Raw genomic sequence first — 20,539 nt, 5'->3', positions numbered from 1 at the left:
TCCACTGTCCTTTAGACTTGATAGAATTCCTTTAGAGATTAACATTTAAATGATGTATTAACATTTTGAAACATCTTATTTTCTGAGGCTATCATGTTGTGTAACTAACATCAAGATATTTTCGTCGTCCCATATAGTTTATATATCTTAATGTAATTTGTGTCAGTCACTTAGTTTCTCTCAAACGTAAAAGTGAGCTTTCCAGAAAGGATATATAATTTTCAATTCATTGCTTATCTAAAGTGTAATAGTTGGCTTTCTCCCATTTTTCTCAATCTGATTTTTTAACCAAAATGAAATCATTAGCTTGATTTATGTCATTTTATTTTTTTAGACTCACTTGATTATATTTGTCACATTTAGAGACATTTTAAAGGCAATAATAGGCCAGGTGTGGTGGCTCACGCCTGTAATCCTAGCACTTTGGAGGCCGAGGTGGGTGGATCACTGGAGGTCAAGAGTTCAAGACTGGCCTGGCCAACATGGTGAAACCCCATCTCTACTAAAAATATAAAAATTAGCCAGGTGTGGTGGTGTGTGCCTGTAATCCCAGCTACTTGGGAGGCTGAGGCAGGAGAATGGCTTGAACCTGGGAGGTGGAGGTTGCAGTGAGCCAAGATTGCACCATTGCACTCCATCCTGGGGGACAGAGTGAGACTGCATCTCAAAAAAAAAGAAACAAAAAAAAAAAGCAGTAATAACTTCTAAATATTTTTAAGTGTGCCAGAGTTTATTCTGTCAAAAACAAATCGTTTAGTGTTTTTTTGTTGTCATGAACATTTGATTTCCTTTTGTCATTTTTTTCCCTTGGTTTGCAATATATTAGAACTGTTAACTTATAATTCTCTAATATGTATAGTGATTATGTATCTTCACTACAGTTTCTAGCAATTGAGTGATACTCGCTGCATATACATTTATTTGATATTGAGGCAAAGCAAAGAATAATTAACATATTCAGAGGATCCTAAAATCACATTTCAGAGAGTTACTTTCTTGTCTAAATCTTTCTCTAGAGTTGTCAGTAAACAGAAAAAGTTAATTTCTCTCTCTTTCTCTGCCTGCTTTCACCTGTGATTGCTAATAATTATGCATTAGGAGAAACAGGTGGACAGCAATAAAAATGACATCTAAGTGATCCATAAATAGGTCTTCAAGCCTGTCTTGGTATTTGAAGTACCTAGAGTGTTGCCTGGCACAAAGTAATGAGTCAGTAGATTTTCGTTGAGTAGTTAGATAGATTGATAACCAAACCCGTCATTAAAATCGTATTGCTCTCTGGGATGGCCAAGTCTAAAATCTCCTTAAATTGTGCTAAATTAAGATTCTGAAGCTCATCCTGACGGTCAAACTGCATTGATTACCACAATATTGGTAATAACAGAGAGTTGTATTGTTTTCTAAGTGATGAATTGACATATATACCTGTTACACTTTTGTTTCTGAAGGAAGTAGAAATTCGGAACAAAGACCTGGAGGGACAACTGTCTGACTTAGAGCAACGTCTGGAGAAAAGTCAGAATGAACAAGAAGCTTTTCGCAATAACCTGAAGACACTCTTAGAAATTCTGGATGGAAAGATATTTGAACTAACAGAATTACGAGATAACTTGGCCAAGCTACTAGAATGCAGCTAAGGAAAGTGAAATTTCAGTGCCAACTAATTAAAAGATACACTGTCTCTCTTCGTAGGACTGTTTAGGCTCTGCATCAAGATTGCACACACACACACAAAAATTTGAATATCACTCCTCCAGGAGGAGGATCTTTTGAAAATTGGAATTGTATATTTCACTGTAAATTTTAGAATCCAGCTTGTAGCTAGTTGGGGAAAAAAGAGATGAAAAACTTGAACTACAAATTACCTCCATGTATATTATTGGCCATAGTTAACTAGAAAGTTATAAATAGACACTTAATGCAATCTTTTTTCCTGATATTAGCCAATGGGAGAATTAACAATGTCTAGGTCACATCCCCTTTTTGTGTTCAACACAGTGAAGATTATCTGCTTTTTAAATTAATTTATTTACGATATCTAGAGCTGTGTTTTGTGCAAAAACTTAGTGATGAAAGCCTGTCTTTTGTTGTAATCTGAATAATTTCTCAGGATATTTTTGCACTGCTGAAAAGCAGTGCCATTACCAATTAATTCTTGCCAGGAGTGAGAGAGAGCTGTATCTTTAATTGAAATATACTATAACTGGGTGTATAGAGTTCTTCCCTTTTTTGTGCTGGAAGATATTTCACTCTGGTGACTACTCTGGTACACTCTGGTGTTCTCTAATCTTGTCTGTTGTATAGTTTACTTTTCCATATTGATTCCATGTATTTATGAGAAGATATTGTCTCCCATTTTATTACACATTTTAAAGCCAACTAACGAAGGCAGCTGAGTCCCTCAGAAATTTTTCTTTTTAAATTTCTAATAAATTTGACACACAGTACTGAAATACAGCAGCCCGTCATTAACGGTCTGGTCTAGCAATGTTAAGTATATTTACAGAATATGCAGTTACATTTATTTATATATTTTGCAAGAAATCTTTTCTGAATGATCAATGCATTTCAATTTACGAATAATAATGGTTATTGGGGAACTGTTTATTATAGATAATTTTAAGGTGTATAGCTATTTTAAAGGGGGTCCATTTACATCAAACAGCCGATCAGAGGACTCTATCTAAATTGTGATCGTGGCAGATAGAGATGGAGTTGTGTACTCTATCTGGCTCTACCCATCAATCACATCTTGATTCAAACCTCACAAGGCAATATTCTGAACTGTTAACTAGGTATTTCAAAACAGGAATTAAATTCAATAGGCTCTTCTCAGTGAACAGGTTTTAATGTTGTTTTGATGTAATTTTAAAAGACTTTTAGCAAACATGCATTTCTTTATATATTTCTTTTATGAAGCTATTTTAAAAGTAAGCCAAGTGCTGTCTAGTCTGCTTATAAAGTAGGAATTGCATCAGAATACATATATTCTTGCTGTACAATGCCTGTGATGTTGAGGAGGGTTCTTTTTTAAAGTGTATGCTTGAGTATCTGACTCTATGGAGTCTATAAATGCACTGACTTCTTGTTTGTACCCCAAAATGATCGAATTGTTAAGTACAAAATTAAGCTAATTAACCAATTTGTAACCATTTTTTCACTCATAAACAGCTACTCAATACTAGACAATTTTGTTTTTTATGTATGTGTATGTACGTAAATACATACATATTAATTTACATTAGAGTGAAAAATAAATGGTTTGTTTCTGAAGTTAGTTTCTAAAGTGAATTTTCAGGTGTCTCTGAAAAATTTATAACAAACAGTCATCATGTATTATATGTGCTGTAACATCATGTACGTTACCTCCATCTATTTTAGGATATTTTCCTCACCTATATATTATAGGGAGAATAATTTAGATACACATGCTCAGAGCTGAGATATTTCTCTGATAAATCAGGTAACAAAGTGTATTTGATTGATGGAATTTTGAAGTAAATGTGATTTTATCCATCAGTTTCTGAGTAACAAAGAGCACCAAGTTTTAATTTAAATAGGGGATTTAACACTAGGGATCAGGGAGTTTAGTTATGAAGAGTTAAAAGAATTTAAAAAAGTGTAAGCTGTTGAAATGGCAAGTGAATTATTTTAATGATGTAATAAAATATTTTTAAATTTTGACATAGTGATCATTTAATGAAAAAACTCACCAAAATGTCTCCATTTGAATTGTATTGATAATGTGGGACATATGTGTAATTCAATATATACATATACCCATATGTATATACAGAAAATTATTTTTAATACTTTCCTACTGATATGAAATTTAAAATTGGAAATTTTGTGAGTGTTTTTCTTGTCCAATAGAGCCTAATTGTTTCCTTTTTTAGTGATTTAACAATCTCTTGAGGGCTGCACCTTTAAATTCCCAGATTGTCAATAGACATGTACAGTATATGGGATAAGGTGGACACAAGTGCAAATATAAATAAAATCTTCTTAAGACTTTTAACTATTCATTTACAGTAGGAGAGTATGTAGAAATCATCATCCACAAGTCATAATTAGGTTGTGTGCCTACTGTAGTTTTTTCCATTTCTGTATTATATAAACATTTGCATATTAAAATTTGATTTTTCCCAGAGACAAGTATTATATACTGTATCTATATTTAAATCAAACTGTGGTAATATATTTCTCAGAAAATAATGTTGGGGACTATAGCCTGAACATGTGGACTTGAAGCGACATGGAGGAGGAGGTTGATCCCGTTGTGTATAAGTTAATATGTGATAACTATTGAATCTTGTACAAAAACAAAAATTGAAAAAAAAAAAGAAAAGCAAAAATACAGTTTTTATTTTGAAATACATTTGTTCTCTGGAGAATGTACTTTATCTTTTTTTCATCCAGTCTTTTACAGATATTTAAAAGCATTTAAATGATGACAGCATTTACTTAAATCTTTCAGGTGCTACTGGATTTTGCATTAGTGTGTTATGTTGTGAAATCCTAACTTTGACATAAAAGGTTTTATAAGTATTCCCCTGCCTGGAAAATTAGTTTTGTTCTCCTCTCTCTCTCTTTCTCTTTTCCACTTTCTTTCTGCAGACTAAAACATGCTCACGAAGTTGCATCTCTCCTTGTCTCTATAGAAGATCTCCAGTACCATCCTAGATTTGATGTTCTGCTGTCATTGAACTGTTGGGAAGCAGTTAGAGGAAAAGCTCACTTTTTTTTTCAGGTGGAAATAAAAGGAACACTCAAAATTAAGCCACCACCACCACTACCTTTAAAAACTAGTTTATTTGCCCTGTTAAAATTAAATGTATTCTTTAACACGTGGGCTACAGTCTCCCATGTTTTTATTTAACTGAAGCATATACACTTCAGTCACTTATCTCCTTGTGGTCCTGATTTTGTCAGTACTGGAATGGGAGGCAGGTCGGGGAAAGTTTGTTTGATGGCAGTGGATTCTTACTGTTGTTTTAACCATTGCATTTGTTTGATATCAAATGATTTTGACATTCTGAAATTCTGTGCTTGAAGTCATGAAATGATTTTCATTGAATTTTTGCCTCCTAAATGTATAGCATGAAGTAAATTAATTTATACAAAATCTTAAGAAACCTTTCAGGTAAGAAGTAGTTGAGATTGACACTTTTAGAAAATTTCTCAATTTCTAAATTTAGAAATTACTAGAAAAAGAAAGGATGTGTCATTCACCTTACTCCAAATTGCAAAAGTGTATTTTTTCCTAATATTCATGTTAAATTTTACCTTAAAATTTTTATGATAGTTTTTCTTCATGAGAAACTGATATATAGATGTCACGCAAATACAGCAAAGTTACTGAATTAAAGTAGTGGGTACTTAGCATTTTTTATTTATATATTACCTAGTAAAATAGCTAAAAATCATACCCCAGAAAACTCAAAATCTCAGTCAGCACTACACTGCCTAGTGGTTTCTGCTTAGTACACAGAACAGGAAAAAAAAAAATATTTTAAGTGATTTTTACCAAAAACATGAAATAGGGAGAAATTGCATCTGGACTAGAATAGACAGAAGGCCACAAACTCCTAGTCGACTTCTTGTCAAGTCTCTGATCTGTGTAAGGACCTCTCCTTTAGGTTAAAGGACACACCGCTTCTCGGCCTTTTGGCTAAGATCAGGTGCAGGTTAAAGGACATATTCCAGAAGACACCAAGATTATATCTGGGTGGAAAGAGGATATTTTTTGTGAAAGCAGATGCAGAAAAAAAGAGCAGGAACATGCTGACTTCAGTTTTTATCTAAGGCATATCAGGATAGCCAGAGACACAGACCAACTATTTCCTACCTTGCTGCTGCTTTTAACCAAACAGATTGAGATGGCACTAATGAGTTTCAGAGACTTTCAGAAAACTCTGTCACTTGTCTTATCAGAATTTGTAACCCAATGTAAGACACCTGACATTCAGAACTCACCATTTTGTGGGATTCTGACCTTTTTTTTTTTTTTTTTTTTTGAGATGGATTCTCACTCACTCTATTGCCCAAGTTGGAATGCAGTGGTGCGATCTTGGCTCACTGCAACCTCTGCCTCCCAGGTTCAAGCAATTCTGCCTCAGCCTCCTGAGTAGCTGGGACCACAGGCACCTGCCACCATGCCTGGCCAGTTTTTTTAGTTTAATTAGAGTCGGGGTTTCACCATGTTGCGTAGGCTGCTCTTGAACTCCTGACCTCAAGTGATCCACCCGCCTCGGCCTCCCAAAGTGCTGGGATTACAGGCCACCATGCCTGGCCCTGACCTACTTTTGTCAGTTGTTTTCATATCAGATATACCCAGGGATAGAAGTATTACTCTGTTTTCTTCTGACAACACGAAGTGAAGATAATGGGTGCCTAATAAATGCAAATGTAAGGTCATTTCTGTAGCACAGAAAAATCTTTTGTGTTTATCAACATTCATGATTTTTCTTGTTACCTGTGTATTATAACTACCTTACTATATACACAGATATATTGTCAGTCACATCTATATGACTTGTGGATATGACTTACTTGATTATTCTACCTTAATTTATAAGGAATGACTATCTCAGGAAGCATGACTAGAAAGCAGATGTACTTGAAGTGAATGTTTTCTCTGACTTCAGTTTGAAATGGAACATCAAGAAGTATGTATTAAACATCTGTTATGTGATAGGCACTGTACTAATTGATATTTCTATGGATAGTGGCCTTTCCAGGGGTATTCCTGTGGGAGGGAGGGGGATAAGGAAGGGAAGAGGCTCAAATGATTCTACCTGCTGTTCCTATGGTTATTGGTCTGGTTATCCAGCACACTGGTGAAAAGGTGGAGGTATTGCTCATATTTGTGGTACAATTTTTTTGGCTTTTCTGTCTTGCTTCTCTAGAGTATCTCCGTTAGGGCACTTGTTAACTAAGTATTTCATATCTGGTCTTCTGAACGTCTTCAGTCTTCTTTGGTGTTTACAGTACTTCTTATGAAGTTATAAATTTTACTTTCTTTGCAGGTGTCATTTATGCAATATGTTTTGGACTCAATTTTTTTTTAAAACATACAAACTTCCAATAATCCAACGAAAGTAAGTAATTCTTTATATGCATAATTTTAATCTATAAAATTTAAGTAGCAAACTATTCGGCCTTGGGAAGGCAGCTCATCTCTTAAGTTTTTAATGAAATGAGTTGTAAACCTATAAAACTCATCCCCTGACACTATATAGTAGTTCAACAGGATATGCGTTTTGCTGTCAGTACTGGGTGACTTTGTGGCCAATTCTGGTTGTGCCAGAACTGAATGTCTTTCTTTTTTTTTTTTTTTTTTTTTTTTTTTTGAGGCGGAATCTCCCCCTGTCCCCCAGGCTGGAGTGCAGTGGCGTGATCTCAGCTCACTGCAAGCTCCGCCTCCCAGGTTCACACCATTCTCCTGCCTCAGCTTCCTGAGTAGCTGGGACTACAGGCACCTGCCATCACGCCTGGCTAATTTTTTGTATTTTTAGTAGAGACGGGGTTTCACCGTGTTAGCCAGGATGGTCTCGATCTCTTGACCTCGTGATCTGCCCGCCTTGACCTCCCAAAGTGCTGGGATTACAGGTGTGAGCCACCATGCCTGGCCCAGAACTTTATATCTTTCTCGGTTAATCAAACCATTAGATCAGTTGCAGAAATAACTCATGGCCCTAGGATCTTCAGACAGATGGTAACAAAGATCAGGGTGAAAACACTTCGGTTTTTTGTTTTGTTTTGTTTTTTGGGAGGCAGTTTGTTTTTTTTTGGTTTTTTTTTTTTGAGACTGAGTTTTGCCCTTGTTGCCCAGGCTGGAGTGCAGTGGCACGATCTCAGCTTGCTGCAAGCTCTGCCACCAAAGTCCAAGCGATTCTCATGCCCTAGCCTCCTGAGTAGCTGGGATTACAGGCGCATGCCATCACACCTGGCTAATTTTTGTATTTTTAGTAGAGATGGGGTTTCACCATGTTAGCCAGGCTGGTCTTGAATGCTTGACCTCAGGTGATCCACCCACCTCGGCCTCCTAAAGTACTGGGATTGCAGGGGTGAGCCACTGTGCCCAGCCTCAAGTGTTGAGTTGTTAACCTTTCTTATTGTAATAAAATGTACATAACAAAATTTGCCGTTTTCACAATTTTTAAGTGTATGATTCAGTGACATTAAGCACATTCACAATGTTGTGTACCCATCACCACGTATCCCTTTCCAGAACTTTTCATCATCCCAAATAGAAACTCTGTACCCATTTAATAATAGCTCCCTATTCCTTCTACCCTCTCCACCCTCCCCACCTGCCCCTGCAGCCTGTGGCAACCTCTGTTCTACTTTATCCCTCCATAAATTGGCCTATTCAAGGTACCTCATATAGGTGGAATCATGTAATATTTGTTTTCTTTGTGTCTGGCTTGTTTCACTTAGCATAATAACTTTCAAGATCCATCCATGTTGTGGCATATATCAGAATTTCATTACTTTTCAAGGCTGAATAGTTTTCCATTGTGTGGATATATGATACTTTATTAATTCATGATGGATACTTGGGTCAATTCCCCTGCTTGGTTCTCGTGACTGTTGCTGCTATGAACATTTGTGTACAATTTAGTTCTTGCTTTCTAGCATTCTTGTGGATATATACCTAGGAGTAGAATTGCTGGATTATATGAGAATTCTATGTTTAACTTTTTGAGGAACTGCAAAAGGATTGGGTTTGAATTAGGTAAACCTAAAAGAGTTGTAGAATAACGTGGTAGCTCACTAGGAAATCAGTCTTGGGGTGTCTGGTTAATAGACCTGTATGTAATTAATTGGTCTCCAAGTCATGTCTTTTATCATTTCTTTCCTAAAACATTTGTTAAGCACCTACTTTGTCGCAGGCCCCATTTTGGAATACAAACTACAGAGAGAAGCACACAGTTCATTGCAGAACACAGTTACTTTGCAGTGCACAAGTTATATGACAAAGGAGAACACTAGCACAGGGCAGTCCAGAGGGAAGAGAGCTTGGGAAGTCTTTCCCAGAGGAGGTGACATCTGCCTGAGGCTTGGTGGAGGAGCAGGAGCTGGCTAGTTGAAGAAGAGGTAAAAGACAGTTGCAGAGAGTGTGCTGTACAAAGGCTCAGAAGAGTGAAGAAAATATTGGGACATATAGAAAGTTAGAATGGATCAATACAGCCCGAAGCATAGGATGTTAGGGAAGGACATGGCAAAAGATGGGGATGGAGAAGTAGCCAAAGGCCAGAGCAGGAAGGACTTTGTAAGTCATTTTAAAGATTTCCGTTTCATGCTGAAGGTAATGGAGAAATATTGAGGATTTTTTTTTTGCAAAGAAATGATGTAATCAGAAATATATTTTATATAGCTATTATGTACCTACAAAAATTAAAAATTATAAAAAATAGACTGGGCACAGTGGCTCACGCCTGTAATTGTAGCACTTTGGGAGGCCGAGGTGGGCAGATCACTTGAGGTCAGGAGTTGAGGCCAGCCTGGCCAACATGGTGAAACCCCGTCTCTACTGAAAAATACAAAAATTAGCTGGGCGTGGTAGTGGGCCCCTGTAATCCCAGCTACTCGTGGGCCCCTATAATCCCAGCTACTTGGGAGGCCGAGGCAGGAGGATCGCTTGAACCTGGGAGGCAGAGGTTGCAGTGAGCCGAGATCACGCCACCGCACTCCAGCCTGGGCGGCACAGTGAGACTTCATCTCAAAAGGAAAAAAAAATTATAAAAAATAATATGGTTTATAAATCAGGCAGCTATGTAAATCACAATCCCTGTTGAGAGGCTGCATTATGGCAGTAGCAGTGGGAATGGATTCAGAGAGTCTATAGGTGGTAGAACCAGTAGGACTTCTTGACTAATTTAGGTGGCAAGGAAAAGAGGAATGCAGGATGCTTCTAGATCTCGTGGACAACCAGATGAATAATCTCATTTCCCCAGAGAGTGAATTCAGGAGGGCAGAAACTCAGTTTTGTGAGTTCTGTTTTGCATTTTACATGCCTATCGAATATCCAAGTGGAACTGTGGGTCTAGATGGAGCTCGAGAGATAACTATGAGCTGGAGATAAATATTTGGGAGTTGTCACTTTATGTGATGGTAATTGAGAGCATAAGAAATGGAGAGAATGCAGGGTGAAAATGTCATCTTGGGGCAGATGCAGGACAAGAGCATGTGAAAGGAATGGCCAAGAGGAATGGGTGGACAACCAGAGGAGTGGGAGCTCATGGGAGCCTTGAGTGGAGTTTCAGAAAGCCAGATTTCACACAGAAACATCAACAAATCAACTTCGTGTCTCGAGATGATGGTATTTAAACTGTGTACTATTGAGATCCTTCATTAACATTTGGTTTTGAAATATATTTTAACATAAGTTAAAGCTAACAAACTCAAATATGGTGTTTCTAACATTTTAAAACTGAAATCCAGCAAACATCAGTGCCAGGTTAACTGTGTTTTGTGCAGATGCCAGAATAAGGCCATCTCTGGTAAATTGAAGAGCTTCCTGGTATTTCAAGGTGAGCTGTTGAAAGAATTGGTACCATTTCTCAGTGTGAATCAGGGCTTTCTCAATGCTCTGTCACTGAAACAAAATACAGAAATAGGGTCTACGTAAGATAACTTCTGTCTTCTGTAAACCTAGTCTCAAATGTTTGTTTATGAAAATAATTTTATATTGAATGACTTACTGCTTAAGTGTGACATCCCATTCCTTCTGTTAATATATGGGGCTTTGATGTCGTTTTTAAGGGATGGGGAGGTGTAGCCAAGAAGTTAACCAACACCACTTTCTTTCTGTGGCTTATTTGCCTCTCTTCAAAGTCAAGTTTTAGAGGCTTATGTGTATTGTGTGTTTCTTTTTACATGTATTATTTTGATACTGAATATATCACGAGGACCATGTAACTTTGTGTTTGCATTGCTATCGAAAGTTTAGAGAGTTAATATTTCTGTTATCTTAAATGGTCCTCTTTTTTTCATATTTACTCATCAACTTAACTGCATACAAATTATCTCTGATAGAAGTGCTCTCAAATTATACTCTTTGTATTTGGTTTTAGACTACTGTATGATATTTGATTTTTATTTCTAGTTTATGTTACAATTAAAATTAGTCTGAATTTGGGTAGACATGACTTACACTATTTGGTCAACAAATTGAGCACGTTCGACGGTCCAGGAAGAAAAAAGGAGCAATCAGTACTCAACATTGGCTCCAAATAACCCACAAAATTTGCAAATCACTTGCAAATTGTCTAATAAAGTTTAACTTTTAAAGAACTTTTGTTTATATTTTTCTACTTAGTGATTAATCTTGGTCTCCTGTAGCAGAGCCTTTATTTTACAATTACAATCTGTGCATTAAAATCTCAGCGTTATACATAATAGTATAAAGCATAGAACTACCTAGACTATGGTGCATGGCCAACTTCTCCATCTCACAACAGTTTTTATACAATTTCATGACCTCAGTGTTACTGTTATCCCCATTTTATAGATGGGGAGTCTGAGGTTCAGCAAGATAAAGTGATCAGCCAAACAGGAGGCAGAACCAGGAATAAAACACAGGTCCTCTGCCGCTTCTGTGCCTTTCTCCATCATGCCTGAACCATGACCTGTGGGTATTTTTTAAGAAGGCAGGTACAAAAGTTTATCAATTTTCAATATTTAGCAACCTATCACTTAATGAGAAGGATCGAATGGTTTTCCATTTCACAATAGTATTATGTCTTCGAATTTCACCCTACTTTTCTCTTTTTTTTTTTTTAGGAGAAACAAGTTTAATTTTAATTATGTAAGTGGTTCATGTAACTTTCTTTTTGTAATTGTTTTTAATAATACAGATAAAGCAAAAGTCATCCTTAACCTCTCAGTTCTATCCCTGAAAACTGTTACTATAAGCTCTTTAATGTCTATCCTTTCAGCATTTTATATACATTTGTATACAATATGTATGTACTTACAGAAACATCTAGTTTTGGAGGGCAAAGAATCATAAATTTTATCATATGGTATGTTTTATTCTACAATTTGCCTTTATTGACTTAATCTTACTAGATGATCCGTCCAAGTTGGTCCATACAGATCAACCTTATTCCTCCTAACTCCTTCAGAGTATTATTTCATTTTATGGATATATATGATTTATTTAAACATTTCAATATTTTTTCTTTTCATTTTCATCCTACCCCCTTCTTCCCCACCTTGAGGCTACTTGTTAAATGTTAGCAATATTCAGGAATAATTAGTACCCAGTCACCAAATGTCTTGCAGTGCTTCTAATGTCTTCTCTCACTGGAGACAATGAACTGTGGATGAACAAATGTTCCTGAAAACTAAAACTCAGAAATAAGTTTTACTAGCCTTGATGAAAATCTTCCCAAATTATACTCAAACAACATCTAGCAACATACTTTGGACATAATAATTGCACAATAAGTGTGTTAAATGACTGTTCATGTTTACTGCCTTAGAAAAGAGAAGACGCCACCTGTAATTTTATTTTATTTTATATTTATTTTATTTTTTTTGAGATAGAGTCTCGCTCTGTTGCCCAGGCTGGAGTGCAGTGGCAAGATCTCAGCTCACTGCAGCCTCTGCCTCCCAGGTTCAAGCGATTCTCCTGCCTCAGCCTCCCGAGTAGCTGGGATTACAGGTGCGCACCGCCATACCCAGCTTATTTTTGTATTTTTAGTAGAGACAGGGTTTTGCCATGTTGGCCAGGCTGGTCTTGAATTCCTGACCTCAAGTGATCCACCACGCCTGGCCACCACATGTAAATTTTAACGTTTGTTCGGTGACTTGGTCTTTCAACTATTGTACAGTGTCACCATCTGGAGATGCTTGGGGATCACCAAGTTTAAAACCCAAAGTGCTGTGCTTTGTAGCCTTCAAAGTGGGAAAGAAAAAGGTAGGATTAAAAAGAAAGGAAGGAATAGGGAAATGTTTGAACCCCAGTATATCCAGACATTTCTCTCTCTCATGTCAAGAGCCTTTTGTCTCCTGATTGGTGGCTTTGCTTCTGATAGCATCCTCTGCCAGTTGGCTGTTCAGTCAGACATCTTGTGAATACCTACAATGTCACTAGGCACTCTGCCAGGCACTGGAATGCAAAGATGGGAAGACACAGCCCTATCCTCAAGAAGCTTATAATCTAATGAGGGAAGCATACATGTTAACCAAGAAGCAATCATACATCAATGCCGTTGTGAAAGGTATATACACAGGAGAGAATTAGCCAATATCACTGAGGAGGTAACATTGGAACTAAGTATAAAAGACGAATAGATGTTTACTTTGAAGATTGGAGTGATGGAGGAAAGCAAGCCACACATTTGAATTCACAGTCCTGACATACACTCTGGCTGAGCTTGGGGAATCAGAACAAGTCATACAGAGTCCAGACTACGGTCTTTGTTTCATGTCCTCAGCAGTTCTGACTTTTCCCAGAGGCAGTGGAAAGCCACGGAAACCTTTGAGGAGGAGACATAGCATCACTGGATACACATTTTAGAGACAGTAAAGCATTCTGGCTGCAGTATCCAGAATGGCCTAAAGAAAGCTTATGGGGCCAGGCGTGGTGGCTCACACATATAATCCCAGCACTTTGGGAGGCCGAGGTGGACGAATCACTTGAGGTCAGGAGTTTGAGACCAGCCTGGCCAACATGATGAAACCCTGTCTACTAAAAGTACGAAAATTTGCCAGGCATGGTGGCACTTGCCTATAATTCCAGCTACTTGGGAGGCTGAGACATGAAAATCACTTTAAACCAGAAGGCAGAGATTGCAGTGAGCTGAAATCACACCACTGCTCTCTAGCCTGGGTGACAGAGACTCCGTCTAAAAAAAAAAAAAAAAAAAAAAAGCTTATGGAAGGCCAGGTGCAGTGGCTCATGCCTGTAATCCCAGCACTTTGGGAGGCCGAGATAGGAAGACTGCTTGAACCCAGGAGTTCAAGACCAGCCTGGGCAACATTGTGAGACCTCGTCTTTATAAAAATTAATAATAGTTTCTTAAAACAAGAAAGCTTACAGAAAACCATATTCAGGAAGATCTTTTTTTTTTTAATTGTAGCAATCCAGGTAAGAGACACAGAAAACTGTAAATGATGCAAAAACAGCTGAACTGAATATGAGACATGTTCAAGAGGTATGTGATGGGATGGTATTTTGAAATTTGGATTTCTGCTGCTTTCCTGGCATTTATTCTTCCTTTCAACAAATGTATTCTACTCACTTGGCCCTCAGGTTTGGGTTATTACTGTAGTAATGAAAGGGTCAGTTCTCTACTTTTGAATTTCCCACCTCAAATGAGATTTTGTTTTAATGACCCCCCCCCCCCCCACATAGCAAGGAAGGAGAGAGGAAGGAAATGAGAGGGTGGCAAATATCACTATGGAGGGGCCCTGAGCACAACCTCCTCTCCCCAGTTGTCTAGTACATCAGCCTTAGATGGGAGCAGGGAGGGTACAAAAGTGAATCTTCAGAGAGGGTAGGCGATTGAAGAGCAGAGGACGCCCATGCCTCAAGTTCCAGGTGTGACCTACAGAAGAGTTCCCTTGGGCCACGGTGATGCAGCAGCCACTGAGTAGTAATGACAACATGGTGTTTTTAAGCTAAGAGGGGCCCCACACATTTCTTGGGGCCCCGGTGTGGCATAGGAAAGCATCTGAAATGTTTCTGTGTCCCACTGCTCCAGCAGGTATGACAAAAGAGCTACTGTGTTAGATATGAGGACACACGTTCACCTGGGTGGATATGGGACCAAAGACAAGATGGACATCTCAGTGGATGCTGGCAGAGAAAGGGGCCAGAGGGAGCCCACTGCCTGAGCAAATGCCAGCATAAATCGGGTGGATCAAGAAAGAGAAACCTTGGCTGGGCGTGGTGGCTCACGCCTGTAATCCCAACACTTTGGGAGACCGAGGCAGGTGGATTGCCTGAGGTCAGGAGCCTGAGACCAGCCTGGCCAACATGGTGAAACCCCGTTTCTACTAAAAGTACAAAAATTAGCTGGGCATGGTGGCAGGTGCCTGTAATCCCAGCTACTTGGGAGGCTGAGGCAGGAGAATCGCTTGAACCTGGGAGGGGGAGGTTGCAGTGAGCCAAGATCGTGCCATTGCACTCCAGCCTGGGTGACAAGAGTGAAACTCTGTCTCAAAAAAAAAAAAAAAAGAAAAAGAAACAGAACCTGCCACACCGCAGCCCTGAAGTGCTTGAACACTGACATCACTTAGATGTAACCCGAGGGAGCAGGTGGCAGAGGAGAAACCTTAAATTCGCTGAGTTTGTATTGACTTGACAAAAACAATGTTTCTACTGCCAGGCAGAAAAATGAATTTTGGAACAAAATTGAGAAGAACAAAATTACATTCTTTGTATTCCCTAGTTATGACCTGAGAAGATGTCCCTGCCACCAATAGACATTGCAGGATGTGATACCACTCTGGAGGACTTTGAAGCTTCTGGATTTGGTTGAAGAAAGATGCCTTGGACATTTTGAATTTGAGATGCTTCTCCAGAAGTCTTATGGATCTGAAGCATGGGAGAGGAGTATAAGCTGGGGAAATAAGTTTGGGGGTTACCAGAAAACTAGCAGTGGGTAAGGCCATGAGCAAATGAAATCAAATAGAGGATGAAGAGAACAGGAGCCCTAGCAAACTGACAGTTAAAGAGTATGCAGGGAAAAGGACTTAAAAAGGACCCTGTAAAGAAAGATCCAAGATGACCTGAAGAACTGGTAAGTGATGCCATATAATCAAACAATCAATAGCATCCAGCCTAAGGATAGTTCAGGGTTGCACACAAACTCTTTATCATGGCTCTTTTTTCTTTTTCTTTTTTTCATTTCTTTTTCTTTCTTTTTTTTTTTTGAGACAGAGTCTCACTCTGTCTCCTAGGCTGGAGTACAGTGGCACAATCTCGACTCACTGCAACCTCTGCCTCTAGGATTCAAACAATTCTCCCTGCCTCAGCCTCCCAAGTAGCTGGGATTACAGGCACCCACCACCACACCCGTTTAATTTTTGTATTTTTTAGTAGAGACGGGTTTTCGCCATGTTGGCCAGGCTGGTCTTGAACTCCTGACTTCAGGTGATCTGCCAGCCTCGGCCTCCCAAAGTGCTGGGATTACAGGTGTGAGCCACCATGCCCGGCCTTAAGCTTTTCTTATTGATCAGGAAATTTTTGGCCTCACATTAGAACTTAAGACAGTGTTCTCATTGCCCGGGGATGCCAGGAGTCTGACTACAGGGACTAATTTGTGCTAATGCAGTGCAGCCTTACTTGTCATAATGTTACTGTAAGGTAAATTATAGTTCATATACACAGAGAACACTTCTGCGTGCTTTGTCAACATGCTATTAGGATTTTTTCACTGTATTACCCAATTCCCCTTTTAAGAAAAGATCTCTCTCTCTCAAATTATTGTCAGAGATTAGGACTAGATAAATGTGTCCTCTTTGGCCTATGTGTCTTCTAGGCAAAGAGGACTACATAAATCTATGATTCCCTCTTCACTCTGGTTGCTAGGAAGCTCAAGACCAGATTTTGGACTTAATTGCTATAATGTTCCTCAGATAGTTTCTACAATTATAGTTTTTTCTTCCTCTTAGCCCTTATTTATTTGTTCCTCTCCTATTTCTTGATCAGTCGTTTGGTCCTGTTATACTGGTCTGATGGTACCTGTGTTTTCATCAAAAGTTACTTCAAATCTTTGGTGCATTTGGAAAGATACAGAATAGCTAATTGAAAAAAAAGTCTAAGTCAGCTGGCTGTGGTGACTCACACCTGTAATCCCAGCATTTTGGGAGGCCAAGGCAGGAGGATCACTTGAGGCCAGGAGTTCGAGACAAACCTGGGCAACATAGTGAAACCTCATTTCTACAAAAAAGAAACCTAAACATTAGCCAGGCTTGCACCTGTCCCAGCTACTCAAGTGGCCGAGGCCAGAGAATCACTTGAACCTGGGAGGTCAAGGCTGCAGTGAGCTATAATGCACCACTACACTCCAGCCTGGGTGACACAGCAAGACCCTGTCTCAAAAAGAAAAAGAAAAATATCATAATTTTACAGTTTTTTAAAAAACTATATCTTTAAGGTTGACCATTGACATATAGCTGCTGTCTTCATATATTAGTTATAAAGTTCATTCTGATGAATAATTCAGGGAAGCTTTTTCCCAATAGTCCATCTATATATCAACAATAGCAAAAGTAACATTTGATTGCTTGATGCTATAGGACATTTAAAGAGCCAGAGTGATAAGGGAATGATGGATTTATGTAGTTCTCTTTGCCTGGAAGGAACGTAGACCAAAAAGGACAAATGTATCTAATCCTAATCTCTCACAATAAGTTGAGACAGAGATCTTTTCTTAAAAGGAGAGTTGGGTAATACAATGAAAAAATCTTCGTAGCACCTTGACAAAACATACAGAAGTGTTCTTTGTGTATGCGAATTACAGTCTACCTTGCAGTAACATTATGGAGGTGAGTAAGGCTGCATTAAAGGTAACCCAATCCAGTGATAGGAAGCTTTCTTCTCTAGCCTATTATCCGTGCTTATCTCTAATGACCATTCTGGTTAGAAGTGTGGCTACTAATATTGTAAGTCATTAGTATAAATGTTTTCTTCTCTAAATTCAGTGTCAAAGATCATAAGCTGCTTGCTTTGACTGTTGAACGGTCATGAGCAAGCACTTTTGAAGGTTATCAGAATCAAAATGGAGTCAGTTGTGTTAAAAATTAGAAAAAGGGCCGGGCACAGTGGCTTACGCCTGTAATCTCAGCACTTTGGGAGGCTGAGGTAGAAGGATTTCTTGAGGCCAAGGGTTTGAGACCAGCCTTGACAACATAGTAAGAGCCCATATCTACAAAAAAGTTTAAAAATTAGCCAGGTGTGGTAGTACACACCTGTAGTCCCAGCTACTTGGGAGGTTGAGGTGGGAGAATCACTTGAGCCCAGGAGGACGAGGCTGCAGTGAGCTGTGATCACACCATTGCACTCCAGCCTTGGTGATGGAGCAAAATTGTGACTCTGTCTCAAAAAAAAAAAAAAATTGGCTGGGCACAGTTGCTTATGCCTGTAATCCCAGCACTTAGGGAGGCAGAGATGGGTGGATCATTTAATGTTAGGAGTTCAAGATCAGCCTGGCCAACATGGTGAAACCCTGCCACTACTAAAAATACAAAATTAGCCAGGCGTGGTGGTGGGTGCCTGTAATCCCAGCTACTCGGGAGGCTGAGGCAGGGGAATTGCTTGAACCTGGGAGGCGGAGGTTGCAGTGAGCCGAGATCGCACCACTGCACTCCAGCCTGGGTGACAGAGTGAGACTCCATCTCAAAAAAAAAAAAAATAAATAAAAAGGGGAAAATAAAACCCTAACAAATAGATCCAGGGAAGGCTATGAAGAGAGGGTTCTTGCATGAGTGATAACAAAAGCTATCACAAAAGGCTGCAAAACCCACAGCCTTGCCCAAAGGCCGTCACAACCTTACACAAAAAATATTTCTATAAGGGCATCTGCTCAGCAACTACCTGTCCAACCTCAATCCCTGCTATTGTTGATCTTTGTAGTTTAGAATAATCATTTCAAAACAATTATGTAATCCTCCTCATTTTTCCTTTAAAACCTTTTGTCTTCTTTTGCCTCCCTGAATACACACATAGTTTGCTATGGCACTCATATTCCCACTGCAATGCCCTATTCCTGAATATATATATATATATATTCGGGATATATATATATATATATTCGGGATATATATATATATATATTCGGGATATATATATATATATATATTCGGGATATATATATATATTCGGGATATATATATATATATATTTTTTTTTTTTTTTTAGAGAGAGAGCCTCTCTGTTATTTAGGGTGACATAAATAGTGTCTGGAAGCAGGACCTGAAGTAGGATCAGTTTTGGACAGAGCTGGCAATTCTTGGTACCAGGATGCAGCACTTACAGGAGCCCTTTGAGCTCTCCACTTTCACGGCTCGCCTCTTCTGCCCTGGTGAGTCTTCTCTCAGGCTGAGCCTCCCTCTTTTTGGTAGAGGCTTTAAAAATTTTTTTAGGATCATTTTGGTTATAAGCCTGCCTTAATAAAAGACCTTATAGCTGGGCATGGTGGCTCATGCCTGTATTCCCAGCACTTTGGGAGGCAGGTGGGTCCTTGAGCTCAGGAGTTCGAAACCATCCTGAGCAACATAGCAAAATCCCATCTCTACAAAAAAGACAAAAATCAGCCAGGCATGGTGGCACGTGCCTGTAATCCCAGCTTCTTGGGAGGCTGAGGTGGGAGGATTGCTTGAGCCCAGGAGGCAGGGGTTGCAGTGAGCCAAGATGGCGCCACAGCACTCTAACCTGAGTGACAGAGTGAGACTGTGTCAAAAAAAAAAAAAAAATTAAAGGACCTGGCCAAGCGCAGTGGCTCACACCTGTAATCCCAACACTTTGGGAGGCCGAGTCAGGCGGATCACCTGAGGTCAGGAGTTCCAGACCAGCCTGGTCAACATGGTGAAACACTGTCTCTACTAAAAATACAAAAATTAGCTGGGCATGGTGGTGGGCGCCTGTAATTCCAGCTACTCAGAACACTAAGGCAGGAGAATCACTGGAACCTGGGAGGTGGAGGTTGCAGTGAGCGAAGATCACTGCCACTGTACTCCAGCCTGGGTGATAGAGTGAGACTCCATCTCAGAAAAAAAAAAAAAAAAGGACCTCAGATCCCTCCTGGGATGATAAACACTTTTTGTTTTTTTCTGACAAGTTCTTTTTGGTATAAAGACAAGTGTCTTTCTGGGTTGAGCACTCCGAATTCTACGGAATTTACACTCTGTCTTTGAGGCATGTTTTTTCTGGTGAACTTACTTTTTAATTTAATATTTTGTTTGATCTGCAAACCTGGCTTAAAATTTTTGTGAATGCTCTTACCCTGGTTTCATTTGGTTACAGGCATCTGTATTTGACTCTTTTCCCTTGCTTGTTTCTGAAAATGTTCTGAGAGCAAAAATAAACATTTAATTAGTACAGAATGGCTAATTAAAAGCCACTAGGGCAGCCACCACCATCTAAACATTGGTCCAAAGTCCTGACACTCTCTGATAGGATTTATAGGATCTTCTTTGCTCTCAATATATTAATAAGAACAGAATGAGATTCTCGAACATTAAGGCATGCCACATTTTCTGGGACTGAAGCCAGCTACATATTATGACCAGTTCTTGTGCGTATTTTTTAACAGATAGGCAAAGTACATAAAGGAAAATACACAGCCAAAATGGTCATTATTTTAAACTCTCTTTAAAAACCTTGCAACTATAGAGTTAGCATATAGAGACTTCTGAGTTCTTTGTCTGCCTCTGTTTTTTTTTTCTTTTGCCTACTTTGAATCTGCTGATTTTTCTATCGGTGTTATGGCATTCCAGAAAAGGTCTTGGGCTGGGCATGGTGGCCCATGCCCATAATCCTAGTGCTTTCGAAGGCCGAGACAAGAGAATGGCTTGA

The 20,539-nt window shown here is 39.0% G+C and overlaps 1 protein-coding gene across 1 annotated transcript in view; it reads left to right on the top strand.

Annotated features, from left to right (window-relative positions):
* HOMER1 (homer scaffold protein 1) overlaps positions 1-4,548 on the top strand; it is a 140,790-nt gene extending 136,242 nt beyond the window's left edge. Inside the window, exon 9 of the mRNA XM_003261518.4 lies at positions 1,449-4,548. Coding sequence (XP_003261566.1) covers positions 1,449-1,637 — 189 coding nt within the window. The 3' untranslated portion in view covers positions 1,638-4,548. The remainder of the gene's footprint in view (positions 1-1,448) is intronic.
* The last annotated feature ends 15,991 nt before the right edge of the window (positions 4,549-20,539 follow it).

The sequence above is a fragment of the Nomascus leucogenys genome, chromosome 2, assembly GCF_006542625.1.
Source record: "Nomascus leucogenys isolate Asia chromosome 2, Asia_NLE_v1, whole genome shotgun sequence".
Lineage (NCBI taxonomy): Eukaryota > Metazoa > Chordata > Mammalia > Primates > Hylobatidae > Nomascus > Nomascus leucogenys.
This window is presented reverse-complemented; position numbering and strand designations above follow the sequence as displayed.